The sequence below is a fragment of the Meriones unguiculatus genome, chromosome 8, assembly GCF_030254825.1.
Source record: "Meriones unguiculatus strain TT.TT164.6M chromosome 8, Bangor_MerUng_6.1, whole genome shotgun sequence".
In the NCBI taxonomy this organism is placed as follows: domain Eukaryota; kingdom Metazoa; phylum Chordata; class Mammalia; order Rodentia; family Muridae; genus Meriones; species Meriones unguiculatus.
Genome location: NC_083356.1, coordinates 25,686,928 through 25,699,597, shown reverse-complemented (window position 1 = coordinate 25,699,597; position 12,670 = coordinate 25,686,928). Strand labels below are relative to the sequence as shown.

The 12,670-nt window shown below is 47.9% G+C and overlaps 1 protein-coding gene across 1 annotated transcript; it reads right to left on the bottom strand.

Moving 5' to 3' along the window:
- Positions 1 to 6,579: 6,579 nt before the first annotated feature.
- Positions 6,580 to 8,975, bottom strand: Ly6k (lymphocyte antigen 6 family member K). Its single transcript, XM_021659690.2, has 3 exons — positions 8,915 to 8,975; positions 7,959 to 8,057; positions 6,580 to 6,902 (listed from the first exon to the last, which is right to left on the bottom strand). Exons 1-3 carry the CDS (start codon positions 8,967 to 8,969, stop codon positions 6,580 to 6,582), a joined length of 477 nt encoding a protein of 158 aa, XP_021515365.1. The 5' UTR covers positions 8,970 to 8,975.
- Positions 8,976 to 12,670: the final 3,695 nt, after the last annotated feature.

Below are 12,670 nucleotides of genomic sequence, written 5' to 3'. Positions count from 1 at the left end.
AGTCTATCTACCCAGGGACCATGGAGGTGGGCCAGGAAGGATGAACGGAATTCACCAGCCAGGGCAGAAAACTTGGCAAATGAGGCTGTGACTTAGAAGACATCTGCCTGGGTTCCCTTCCCAGCTGGTGGCACCATCAGGTTTCTTTATCCCGATAAAAATGTTGGCGCGTCGGGGCAGGGCACTGGGTTATCCTAGCTGGGCTGAGGGACGGGCGGTTATCATCACAGTCCAGACTCCCTTTAGCACCCCCTGCTGGTCAGATAGAAGCATGGCTTGTGGAGATGCTGCCGGAGGCAAGCCCAGACGCGGAGTGCAAACCTTCGTGAATCTGGAGCTTGGCCACCAGCAAGTACCCTGACTGGGCAACCATGACTCCTTCAAGCTTTGAGAGGGAAGTGGATAGATGTCTCAGCTACTGCTCCTTTGGACTCATCCCATTAAGCCCTCGAGTCCTGTGTTAATGGATTTTCTGTCACCATGACAAAATACCCAAAATAAACCACTCAGGAAAGGAAAGGGTTTTTGGTTTGTTTGTTTGTTTGTTTGTTTGTTTGTTTCTGGCTCACGATTTCAGAGTTTTAGACCACTGTTCAGATGTTTGCATGGGTGTTAGGTATGTGGCAAGATCAAATCATTGTGGAAAGGCATGGTGGGTGAATGAAAACCACTCACCTCAAGGCTGGCGTGGTGGTGCACGCCTTTAATCCCAATGCTCAGGAAATCAGAGGCAGGTGGATCTCTGTGGGTTCCAGGCCAGTCTCGTCTACAAAGTGAGCGCAGGACAGCCAAGGATACACAGGGAAACCCTGTCTCGAACGCAAAACAAACAAACAACAAACACCTCAGGAAGACAAGAAAAGTAGGGGGACAAATGCAAGAAGGGTTTGGGGCCCCTCAAAGGCATACCTTCTCCCTCAGGTGGCTTCCCATCAGCTTATTCAACTGTGAACTTACCATCAGATTAATTGCCGATGAAGTCAGCACCCTCATGAGCCAAGCCACCCATCACTAGCTGGGGACCAAACCTTTTAACACTTGAGCCTTTGGGGGAGTACCTCGTATCCAAACAATAGCACCCCCCAACTTTCAGATGACTACTATGCAACTATCTGTGGACAACTGGCCAGAGCCTCGGGGGGTCTGCCCAACATGTGAGATGACCCCCTCTCCAGGCACCTCTCTCCCGTACCCACCAGCCTTACGTCATGGCCCCATAACCTTCACTCTCACAACCTCCCATCTCTCACAAGAATTTTTTCCAAAATATTCTTGCAGCTGAATCCTGGCGTGAATGATCAGAAAGGGCGGTCCATGTCCTTGTGCAGGGAGAAGCCCACCTCGCCTGCAGCCCTCAACCTCTGCCCCCTGAGGTGGAGGAAGTTCTTGTCTCCATTTTATACAATTACTTATCCACACCTGCCCACACATTCACATGCAGACACATTACACACACACACACACACACACACACACACACACATGATCCCACACATGATGCTAGAGACAGAGGTCAGTGGTTAAGATTACTGGCTGCTTTCCCAGAGAACCGGGGATGGGTTCCCAGTACCCATATGGTTTCCCAGCACCCAGTTCCAGGAGATTGGCCTCCTCTTCTGACCTCCATGGTAAGGCACACACGTGGTACACAGACATGCACATTAAAATAAATATTTTGAAACTCCTATGTGTGTAATACATCCACTGTGTGCTTGCACACAGTCACACACATACACAAACTAGTGTAGCCCTATTTATACACAATTTGCCGTTACCTATGGACTCAAACACACACACACACACACACGCACACACAAAAACCCTCACACACGCTCAGTCATACATGCATGCTCAGACATTTGCACAGGGACACACCTATACGGGAATTCATCTGCAAATACAACATCGATTCTCCTGTGTAGATACACACATGTACATACTCCCACACAATGCACGCGCTGCCGTGCATTTGCATAGACAATAGCATGTGCTCATGTGCAGGTGGCATGTATTTGTTCATGCATCCGTGCGTAGGTCTACACGCACCCCTCTATCAGCATACGTTCTGAGGCACACCTTGCATAAGAATACGTCTCGTTTACTGATATGGTGGCAGGGTGACCTGCCTCACCTCAGATCCGTCTGTCACACAGCGAAGGGGACTGTCATCTCATGGGCTCCAGCACACCTGGGAGGCTAGAACAGGCCTCCTAAGAATGTCATCAAGGACCGGCCTCTACTGAGGGCTTCTCCTGAGTACCTCGAATGGCCTCAGAGACAACACTTATCCCTTATTTCCACAGGAGTCTATTGCAGCCAACCTCAGAGGCGCTTATCCAGGCCAGTGAGATGATGCTAAAATACACCATTATACCCTTGCCTGTCACCCTGAGGAGGCCATGCCCGATTCTCAACACCCCTGTGTGGTTATCAGGGGTCTTCCTCTTGGCAAGGATTCTATTTATTTCCTCCAGACTTGGCATACAAGGATCAGCAGGAAATTGACATCCTCTCAGGATATCAATTAAGGAAACTGACATCCTGGGAGGCTCCAACTACCTCCAGGTGGTGACTGTAGTGGTGACACTGCCCAGTCTGTTTCTTCAATAGGGGTTGTTCTGAGAGAGGTTCCCACAGGCTGTGAGTGAGGCCCGTGGCCTGCAGTGGTGGCCTGTTCAACAATGCATTTCTTCCCTTTCTCTCTCTCTCTCTCTCTCTCTCTCTCTCTCTCTCTCTCTCTCGACATGTCCGTCCTTGCATGAGCCACTTGTTCCGTCACCTTCATCTGTGGCTAGCTTCCACGGGAGCAGGACTCAGCAAAAAGGTGTCTGCATAGCCACAGCAGCATACACAATGACCATTCTGGAGCTGTCACAGGTCTCCAGGTGGTGGCAGATTCTTTCTGTGTGTGCCTAGATCTAGGAACTACAGTGCCGTGATATAGATAAGGATTGAGTGTGTCCCTAGAGCCTAGTCCACAGTAGTGATGCCTAGAGATGGTAGACTCTCAGAAAGTTGGAAACAGACCATTGAGGATATTGTATTGCCTTCAAAAAGAACTAAGGCAGGCCTGGAGAGGTGCCTCACCAGTTAAGAAGACTGACGCTTCCAGATGACCCGCACTTGATTCCCAGCACCCACACGGTGGCTCACAATCATCTGTAACCCCAATTCCAGGGGATTCAACATCCTCTTCTAGCATCCCCGGATGCCAGGCATGCGTGTGGTGCCTAGATATACACACGGGAAAAATACCCATGCATGTCAAAAATTAGACAAATATAATTTTTTAATTAAAAAAAGAAAAAAAGAAATCAAAGCAGTTCTCCTGATAGCCTGCTTAGTTCTCACAGTGTGGGTTGCTGTGGAGGAGCAAGGCCAGGCTCTAAACAGCTCTGCTTCCTGTTTGCCACGTGATCCTTTTCTCTTGTACATAATTCTCCCTCTCACCAGCTACCAGAAGGTGGCCTCACTAGGACAACCCTGAAGCCAGCCAGTGCCGTACTCTCAAACCAAAGAAACACAAAGCCAAAATATTTTCTTTATAGAAGAGAGTGCCGCTGAGGCGAAATTCATTACAAGTTTTTCTTGCACAAAGGACCTCCAATATGCAGTGTCCGAATGTGACAATACTCGGCTCAGTGCTGTAAATGCCATTCCTATGGCTGGTTCAAGACCCCACTCACGCTTCTCACACCCATAGGAAACCGTCGGGCCACAAAGGGCAACTGGTAATTTTGGAAGGAAAGGGACACTTGTGGGAACCCTGTGATTCAGGTGAATTGTCTGCTGAGCTGGACGAGAGTTTTCAACACAGGAAGAGCATTTTGTGCTTTCACAACGCAGCCGTCTCAAAAAGTGGATTTCTGCGTTATGAATATGCTCTGTCACGCGTGTGTGCGCGTGTGTGCAGATGTATGCTCTCTCTCTCTCTCTCTCTCATGTGTGTGTGTGTGTGTGTGTGTACATGTTACATGGTGTGGGTGTGTGCAGGTGTATGGGGCTGCACATGTATGTGTGGATATGCACATGTGAAGGCCAGAGGTTGTCACTGGGTGTCTTCTGTGATCATTCTCCACCTTTGCCGTGTGGGTTGCTGGGAGCGCAGCAGCACCCCTTTGCCACTGTGACCAGGGTGGCCCCTGCCGAGGCTGAAATGATAAGCAACTCCAGAGATGGTTTCACGGACGAGCGCCTATTGACTGTGATCGGTTAGCAACTTACCTCAGACTGGACGCTGAGCGCTCATACCACCAAGGTCTCTATGCGGAAGAAGCACATTTGCTATCTTCAGAGATAGCAAACTTGTCAGCTCCTGGCCAGCTTCCGGCTATGCACACTACTTCAGCCTCCACTGTTCTGACGTCAGGAGCATGGGCCCCAGGCTTCTCAGTTAGAAGCACAATGTAGGCTGGCCAACAGGTCATGCCTGCACCTTTTCCTGCAAGCCTCGCAGCTTAAGCTTAACTTGTTTTTATTTAATGTATATGGGTTTTGCCCTCATGTATGGATGTGGATGCCTGGTACCCCCAGAGGTCGAATGAGGGTGCTGGAACTGAAGTCAGTCACAACTGTGATCTTCTACGTCAGATAAGTTCTGGGAGCCCAATGCCGGTCACCAGTTCTCTTCAAGAGCAGCAAGTGCTCTTAACCACGGAGCCATCTCTGCAGTCTCTCTAACTTTGCTTTAAAAAAAAGCACAAATCCAGAGCTAACAAACTCAGAGCTCCCTAATTTAGCTAGGCTGGGTAGCCAATGAGCCTTAGGGACCTCCAGAAGTGGGAGTTACAGATATGGACCCCACACAGATTGTACAATGCTGCTGGGCTTTTAAACTCGGGTCCTCGGGCACTTTCTAAACTGAGCCATCTCCCCAGCTCCTTGTCACCTCATGTCTAGACAATCACAAAACAGTGAAGACCTGATGTCAGCATCTGCCCATTTTCATGTTGTCTTAGTTTCTATTTCTGTGATAGAGACTAGGACTAAAAGTAACTTGTGGAGCAAAGGATTGACTTCATCCTACGGCTTGAGGTCCTTCACGAGAGAAAAATGAGGATAAGAAATCAAGGTGAGAACCGGGGGCTGAGGAATTGAAGCAGAGACTATAGAGGAATACTCTTTACTGGCTTGTTCTTCATGGCTTGCTCAGCCTGCTTTTTTATACCTACCAGGACCACCTATCCCCCCCGGGGGGGGAGTGTCAATGCCCACAGTGGACTAGGCCCTCCCACATCAATCATTTAAAAATAAACAGACAAACAAAAACCCAAAAACTACCCCCTAGACAGGGCAGTCTAATGGAGGCATTTTCTCAGTTAAGCTTCCTTTTTCCCAGATGACCCTAGCTTATATCAGTTTGACACAAAAAAATCTAACCGGCACATGCCGGTTTTAATATTTCCACCATGCCTAGTGTCTGCATGCGGAATTGAAGAGGCCCCACAGCTTAACAATCTAGGCACAAACAGCATCACGTGCACAGTTTTGTGAGGGAGACAAAGAATCAGAAACACTAAAGTTTTAGTACTACTTTTGTGTGCATATAGTCAAACTGATACTTCACTTTCAATAGTGACTTCTTTAACCAAAGCTCATAAAAGCCCTCAAAAGTTTTACAACAGGCTCTCGTGATCTAGGGCCAGCTAACTTTGGGTTTCTAGACTCAGCTCATGGTACTCTTGAGATACTGGCCTTGCCTTCTCAGAGTCAAGAACCAGTCAGGGAACCATTTTAGAAAAGCAAATACAAAGACTGGACAGGGACAAGGCAAGCCATAGGGGGAAGTGGGAGGGAGCAAAGGGAGAGAGGTGGAGGAAACAGCAGGGGGTTCAGGAAAGCAAGCTCCCATGGATGCATGGGATTTTAAACACCCTTCTTTGAACTTTAAACCTTAACCACTTGCTAATCTACTAGCTCCCAGAACTGCTACATTTGCAAAGGTGGGGAGACTGGGAGGTCTCCTACCTTTGAGACTGGTACTTCCGCCCTGCTAGCAGGACCATCACAACCAGGGCCATGCCAAGCATCCAAGGGTCATCTGATCTCTGCTGAATAAGTCCCCATGATGTAACAGGGCTATGGTTGGCTTGGCCACTCAAAGGATACCTGGCTTGTCTCTAGTTTGGGGCAATTACAATTACCATGAGCATCCATGTACAGGTTTTATATGAACGACTGTATCTCTCTCTCTAAGATGAACACTCAAGTCAATTACTGCTGTTCATATGAAAAAGCTCCGTACTTTGTTTTGAAACAGTTCTTTTAAAAAAACCTCTTTGTTCGTTTGATGCTCAAACGCTACATACCATCTTTGTTAACTTCGTGTTCATTCCGTCATCGGACTGTGGGTTTAAATCTACCATCTGACCTTTCCATCTCTGCTAATGTTTGCCTTGTACATTTTGAGGTGACGTTAACCATTGCAGGCTGACAGCTCTAGAGCCTGGCATCCCACCTGACCATCCAGAGACTTCAGTGACCTCCAGAGGTAACAAAGGAAAGCAAATTTAATTAGAAAGGTCCAGCAGGTACAGAGAGCTCATGCACTCCACGGCATGCTCCAGGTCCTTCTGTGGCTTACAGCAGGTTGAGGTTTGTAAGGCCAATGGCAGTAAGGACCGGTATGAAGCCAAGCAAGAACAGCTCAGGGTAGCTATGTCTTTTCTCACTGGCTTTTCCATACTGCTCCTTGAAGAGCCCAAGGTTTGGTGGACCCTCCCCATTACATAAGTCCCATTTACAGCACTTTGCAAAGCGGAAGGGCATGGGGTTTTCAATCAAAAATTCCTTAGGCGGGGCTGGGTTAGATTCATCATTTTCAACATCAGGGGACAAAACTGGAGGCACCGGACAGGTTCTGGTACAAAGTTTTGCCGCCCAGAGGAAACGTTCGAAGATTCCTAATGGGAAAGAAAGAGAGAGATTATGAGTTCAGTGCCCTGATACCAGAGACTCTCCAGATTATCTGTACCCCTTTGGGCTTTGTCAAATGAGAGTATCAGTGAGGGGGCAAGAGCCACCACCCAGGAGGAAGAGAACCAGGCTGCTTCGGGGGGGGGACTGTGTGGTCCTCCACATGCTATAGGGATTTGGGGCTCCATTTGAAACACAGGATCCTTGATCTTCAACTTCTTAAACACAGAGTTGGCTCAAGCCACTGAAACTTGCATATGGCAAGGACCTCTGGCCATCCTGGCTTAGATGCAAGTGGTGGGAGGCTAGTCTTTAAACCTCAGCTGATAGTGCACAAGATAGTTGTGTTTTTGTTTTGTTTTGTTTTTCATATTAAGGAATAAAGTTCCTATTAGCTGAACCAAGTCCTGTCTACTGTTTTACCATCCCACAAACTTCCCAGGACACAGAGAGACCAGGGACATGTGTATGGTGGTGGTGGTGGTGGTGGTGCCTGAATTTGAATGCTCAAGTGCTAAAACAAAAGAAAACAAAACAAAAACCACCACTGTAGGTAGAACGTTATGGGTTCCCTGGATCCACTTTGGGAAGCTCTCTTGCATCCAGAATTTCTGTAGTGAATCCTGGGGGGACTGAGTCAGTCTGCAAACATCAAAGCAATGGCCACTTCTCCAAGAATACACAGTAAGCTGTAACTCTATCCCTATAATTCCCTCATAAAACTTACCTAGGTGCTATCCTCAGTAAGTCATTTGACATCATCAGAGTTTACTTTTTTTTTTAAATAAAAATATATAAAGATAAATCTACATTATTCTCCCAGCATGCTAATACCTCTGGCCAGCTGCCACCATTGCACATGCTCCTGCCTGGCTCCGGCTTCCCAGCGCTGAAGCCTGCATTTACCTGCATGTAATGGCTTCTCCTCTTTAGTGTGGCTTGTTTGTTTTAAAGGTTTTTGATTGACAGCGCCTGTTCCCCAAAACATTTGTTATTCTGCCCACAGGACCCTAGGGAGAACCCAGAATGAACTGAACACTCACGTATAGCAGCGACCACACAGAAGGGTTTGTCTCCAGGACACTTCTGTGGGTTGGAGCAGTTCAGGCTGTTCTCCACCTCACAGACATGACAGGTGATTTCTGTGAGCCCAGCAGTGAGGGATTGGAAAGAGGGAGAGAGAGGGAGAGAGAGAGAGAGAGAGAGAGAGAGAGAGAGAGAGAGAGAGAGAGAGAATGGAACCACTATTCCAGTACCAAGCCTGTCATGCTATTCCAAGTGGCTTCCAGGAAAAGTGACCACCTCCCCCCCTCCCCCCCCCCCCCCGCCACGCTGTCCCCATGCCCACAGTCTGTACACGCCACCCAAGTTCTCAGCCTCTGTCTGGAGTCCTTCACATCTGGGTACACCTCCTGAACCCACATTCTCAAGCAAACACTCTAGTGTCAAGACGCCAAAGGCTATCATTCCCACACCATCCTTTACCCCAGGGTTCCACAGCCACCCCTTTGTCCAGGCCCACTCTCCTTGTTTCCAGGTCCCATCTTAGATGGGAAACAGACTCTCTCCTGGGTCAGGGTGAGTGCAGCTCCAGTCTGGGGAAGACAACGGCGGCACCTTCTCCTGCTAATTCCCAGGCCCCGTCCTTGAAACTGAAGCTCCAAGGACATGGTGGCCTTGATTTTCTAGGACTTCCTCAAGAAGGAAGAGTGATGGGAGGGACAGACCAGGAGCCCCGAGAATGAATAATCAATCCATGCTTGCCCTTAGGGGAAATTCTGAATCGGAAGCACCTCTCTATCCCTACCCCCACCCCTGCCTCCACCAACCCATCCCCAACCCTGACCCCGCTATAGCCTTCCTGACCCCCGGTCTCACGTTCCTGGACTTTAGTGTACACCACCGCAATGGACTCTGGGCATACCTCACGCACCCACATTCTCAAACACTAATCTCTGCCATCTTGTATCTTCTAGGGGCTTAGGGATGCAGCACTTACCGCTCTGCACCAACGGTAAACCCATGACTGTGAGCAGAACCAGCAGGGTCACCATCTCCAGAGGGTGGTGCCAGGGCCTGTGGAGGATTGAGAGAGAGTGGCTAGCACTGACTACTAGAGTTCCCGAACCGCCGTTGCACAGAACCCTCTCCTGGTCTCGGACCCACCCCCACCCCTGCCCCGGCCTCTTTCCCTGCTTGCTCGGCTGACCCCCAAGCTCTCACACCCCAGAAAATCTTTCTCACACTTTCTGCCCCAAACAGTCTATGCTCTGGACCACTTACTGGCCCGCACAACGAGTGGTTTATTTGTCTACACTGCCCAACCACACTCACTTCCTCCGCGTGTCCATGAGTCCCTGAATCTGACTAGCAAGGTCGGAGGAGAAGCAGGTCTGGGGTCGCTCTCCCTACACTGCCCCCTACAGGGTGCCACGGGTGCTCCTTCTGGAACATTCCAGCTCCCGACAGCCCCGCTGTTTCACTGAGGCCCGCCCAGAGTGCGTGACTCAGGGTCTGAGTGACAGCCGGCAAACAGCGCCCCCGCCCCCCACCCCCGCCTGTCTCCACTCCAATTATTCTTTCCCCGGTAAGACCCTTCTCCCCTGGCAGCCAGACTCCAGACAGCCCCACTCTGACCTTCCTTACGCCACCTGAGGCAGATGCGGTGCTGGAGTCTGTGTTCGGATTACTTCCATGAACGACTACAAACGCACACGCTCCTAGAACAACGGGTTTGAGGAACACAGCACCTTCCACCTTGCACACAAAGCGCTGCTGCAGATTTGTCATTGAGCGGTCCCATAGAGAACTCCGCCCCGCATTCCAGTTTCTCTTGCCTCCTTTTTACCCTGCGTTCTCACCACAATCCTGTGATAATGTTTTTTTTTTTTTCACAGTTGCATGGATTTCCCTAGCCAGAATTTACCATACCATGTTTAAACAGTCTCCTTTAAAATAAAATAGCTATTTTGGGCAGTGTTTTTATGCTGTATATAGTACTTTATTGTCTAGAATGTCACTCGCAGCGTGTGAAAATATACACAAGGGCAACTTCCCAGCAATGAGGTGGAGGGTCAAAGGGTTAGTTGTATTTGCGACTATTCTCCAGTCGCTGCACCTATCAGTGGATAAGTTTGTCCTTATATTACGATAAATGGATGTCCGAGCCCATGCACCTGAGAGCCCACCCGAGAATGAAAAACAACTGTAAAAGAAAAACAGCTGTGAGTATTCCCATCCTTGAATTAAAGCCAGAGGCTCGTAGCTCTTGAATGGCAGGATGAACTGCTCCGAGATAGTTTTTTAAAAAAAAATAAGAGCAGGATGAATTGCTTTGAGAAAACTCACAAACGGCCCAAACAAACAAACAAACAACTAGCTGTAAACTATCTTCATGCTATTCTTGCTGACCAATCAATGTATAGAGCAAAAGTGGCAAGATTTTTAAGTATAAAAACCCTGCGCTTTGCATGCTCGGGGTCGTCTCCTGCCTTTGGAGGAGCAACCCTATCGCGATTGGAATAATAACAATAATAAACCTCTTGCTTTTGCATTGTTGTGGTCTGTGGGAATTCCTGGGAAGGGCATGATCTTGAACTCCTGAGCTGTGAGACCCCAGGTCTTACACACTATTTTGTTTTTTAAAGCAAAGAACATTCTTATCAATGCTTTGGGTTCCCACTATCTTATCAGTGAAAATAGGATTCTGGTGTAATTTTTAGTCTCCATTTTTAATGAACTGGACTAATCAAGTATCTTTATTTCTAGTGGATATCAATATCTATCTGACTACTTACATACTTATTTATTGTAACCCCCACATGTGTGTCTGTGGTCCACCTTTCTATTGATCTCTTCAAGGTGAGATTAGTTTGTTGTTGTTGTTGATGATGATGATGAATGAACCTTTCCACCTCTTCCCATTTGCTGCCAACACTTTTAATAAGTTTAATAAGTTTATTTTGTAGCATGTGTCCCAGCCTCCTTGGGCAACTCTAGCTAAATGCTGGAGAACAAGGGTACAAACAGAAAAGAGATTTATGTCTCACAACTGTGGAGGCTGAGAAGGCCCAAGATCAAGGTGCCAAGAGTCTCTCTGTCTGCTGAGGGCTGGTTGCTTTTAGATGGCACTGCCTAAGTTTGGTTACATGGTAGAAAGGAGGAAGGGTTGAACTCACATCCAGCAGCTCTTTTATAAGGACAGCAAGCCTATGCCCGAGAAGAGCCTTCATGGCTTAACCAGTCTCCAAGGACTTCACCTGTCAATACCATTACAAAGGCTGTGTGTGTGTGTGTGTGTTTGTAGGGACACCTACACTGAAGCCACAAGCCACTGCAGGGTAAAATTTAGAGGAGCACATGAAATTTGGAGGGACACTGTCACAGGCCTGCAGTGACACCTGAATACCACCTGAGCGGGGTTGGGGGGAGAGAGACAGGACAACACAAAGAAGGACACCAAATCTAGGCTTTGATCAAGGTGTCATTTACTGAAAGTCAGGTTAACACTTAAATAGCAGGAAAGTACAAGCAGTTTCTCACGGAGACAATTTTTACTTAGCCAAAACGTGTGAGGGCTCACTCAAGGTTACACAGAACCTGCTCTCTGGTTGCCATGGTTTCACGGAGTTTCGCAGGGTCGGAGCCCTCTGCTGTAGAATTGCCAGGGTCAGTCTCTGAGACAGCAAACTTTAGATGATAGCCGGGGCCCAGAGGCCGAATTCCACTGCTCAGATGCACACTCCAATTTGCCATTAACTCCAAATGGGCTGCCACAGGACAGCTACAATGAAGTCACAGACATGCTGACCATCTTGAAGGATGGATGTTGTTATAACGAAAGAAAAACCCAATGATTTTATTTCACCAATGAAGACTCAGGAGCCAGACGCAGGGGTGAAAGCCTACTAGCTCAGAGAGGCAGAGAAAGCAACCAGCAGCCCTTCCTATTCTACCAACGTCCCAGAAGGAAAAAAAAGGCCTTCCTACTCAGCTCACATCCCAGATGGGAAAGGAAAAAAGCAAAAAGCCCAAAGCCAAAAACTAAAAACTAAAAACCGAAAACCAAAAGCCAAAAGTCAAAAGGCTCAAAGGTAAATGCTCATTCTTCTCCACACTGTCTTAAATACACTTCTCTCAATGTCCCTCCTTCCTGTTTAATCCCTGTCAGCTGGTTTCTTGCTCTGCCTCTTGACCTAGGGTTGATTTTATTTAGCTCTTGGATTAAAGGTGTGTGCTAGGTCTGAGCCAAAACCGCAAGTACTTGTTTACAATAAAATAGAAAGCTCTTGGGTTAACAGTGTGTTAAGGCTGAGCCACTCCACAACTAAAAACAGGTTTTTACAGTTCACAATCTCATGGTTAACAACGGGATCAAATATCCTGCAACAGAAGGATCACAATGAATGTTCCTCAGCTTGAATTTGGGATCTAGGTCTGACTATGAAATTCTCTGGGATCTGCCAAATTAATGTCATCAAAAACATTTCTCAAACATTGAGAAATAATTCTCCCTTCAGGTTCCTTCAGTCCACAAGGAACAGAAGAATGTAGACTAGCAGTTTTCAACCTGTAGCTTGTGACCCTTTTGGGTCAATTTGTAACTGTTACAGGTTCAGAAATAGCTGCCCATGTTGGGCACCAGGAAGCAGCTAAGAAAGAAAAGTATGCCCCTTCTCCCACTAACCCTTTCTCTCTCCTACCCAGTGTTGGGGTGTTGAAAGGGATTGGGGTGGAGTAGGAAGAAAAAGATGTA

Excerpts from the sequence above, each read along its gene's own strand:
- Ly6k (XM_021659690.2), bottom strand. The coding sequence starts at position 8,969 with ATGGTGACCCTGCTGGTTCTGCTCACAGTCATGGGTTTACCGTTGGTG. Across the intron at positions 8,058-8,914 it reads TTTACCGTTGGTGCAGAGCG|AAATCACCTGTCATGTCTGT; the intron begins GTAAGTGCTGCA and ends CTGGGCTCACAG. Across the intron at positions 6,903-7,958 it reads CTGTGTGGTCGCTGCTATAC|GAATCTTCGAACGTTTCCTC; the intron begins GTGAGTGTTCAG and ends CTTTCCCATTAG.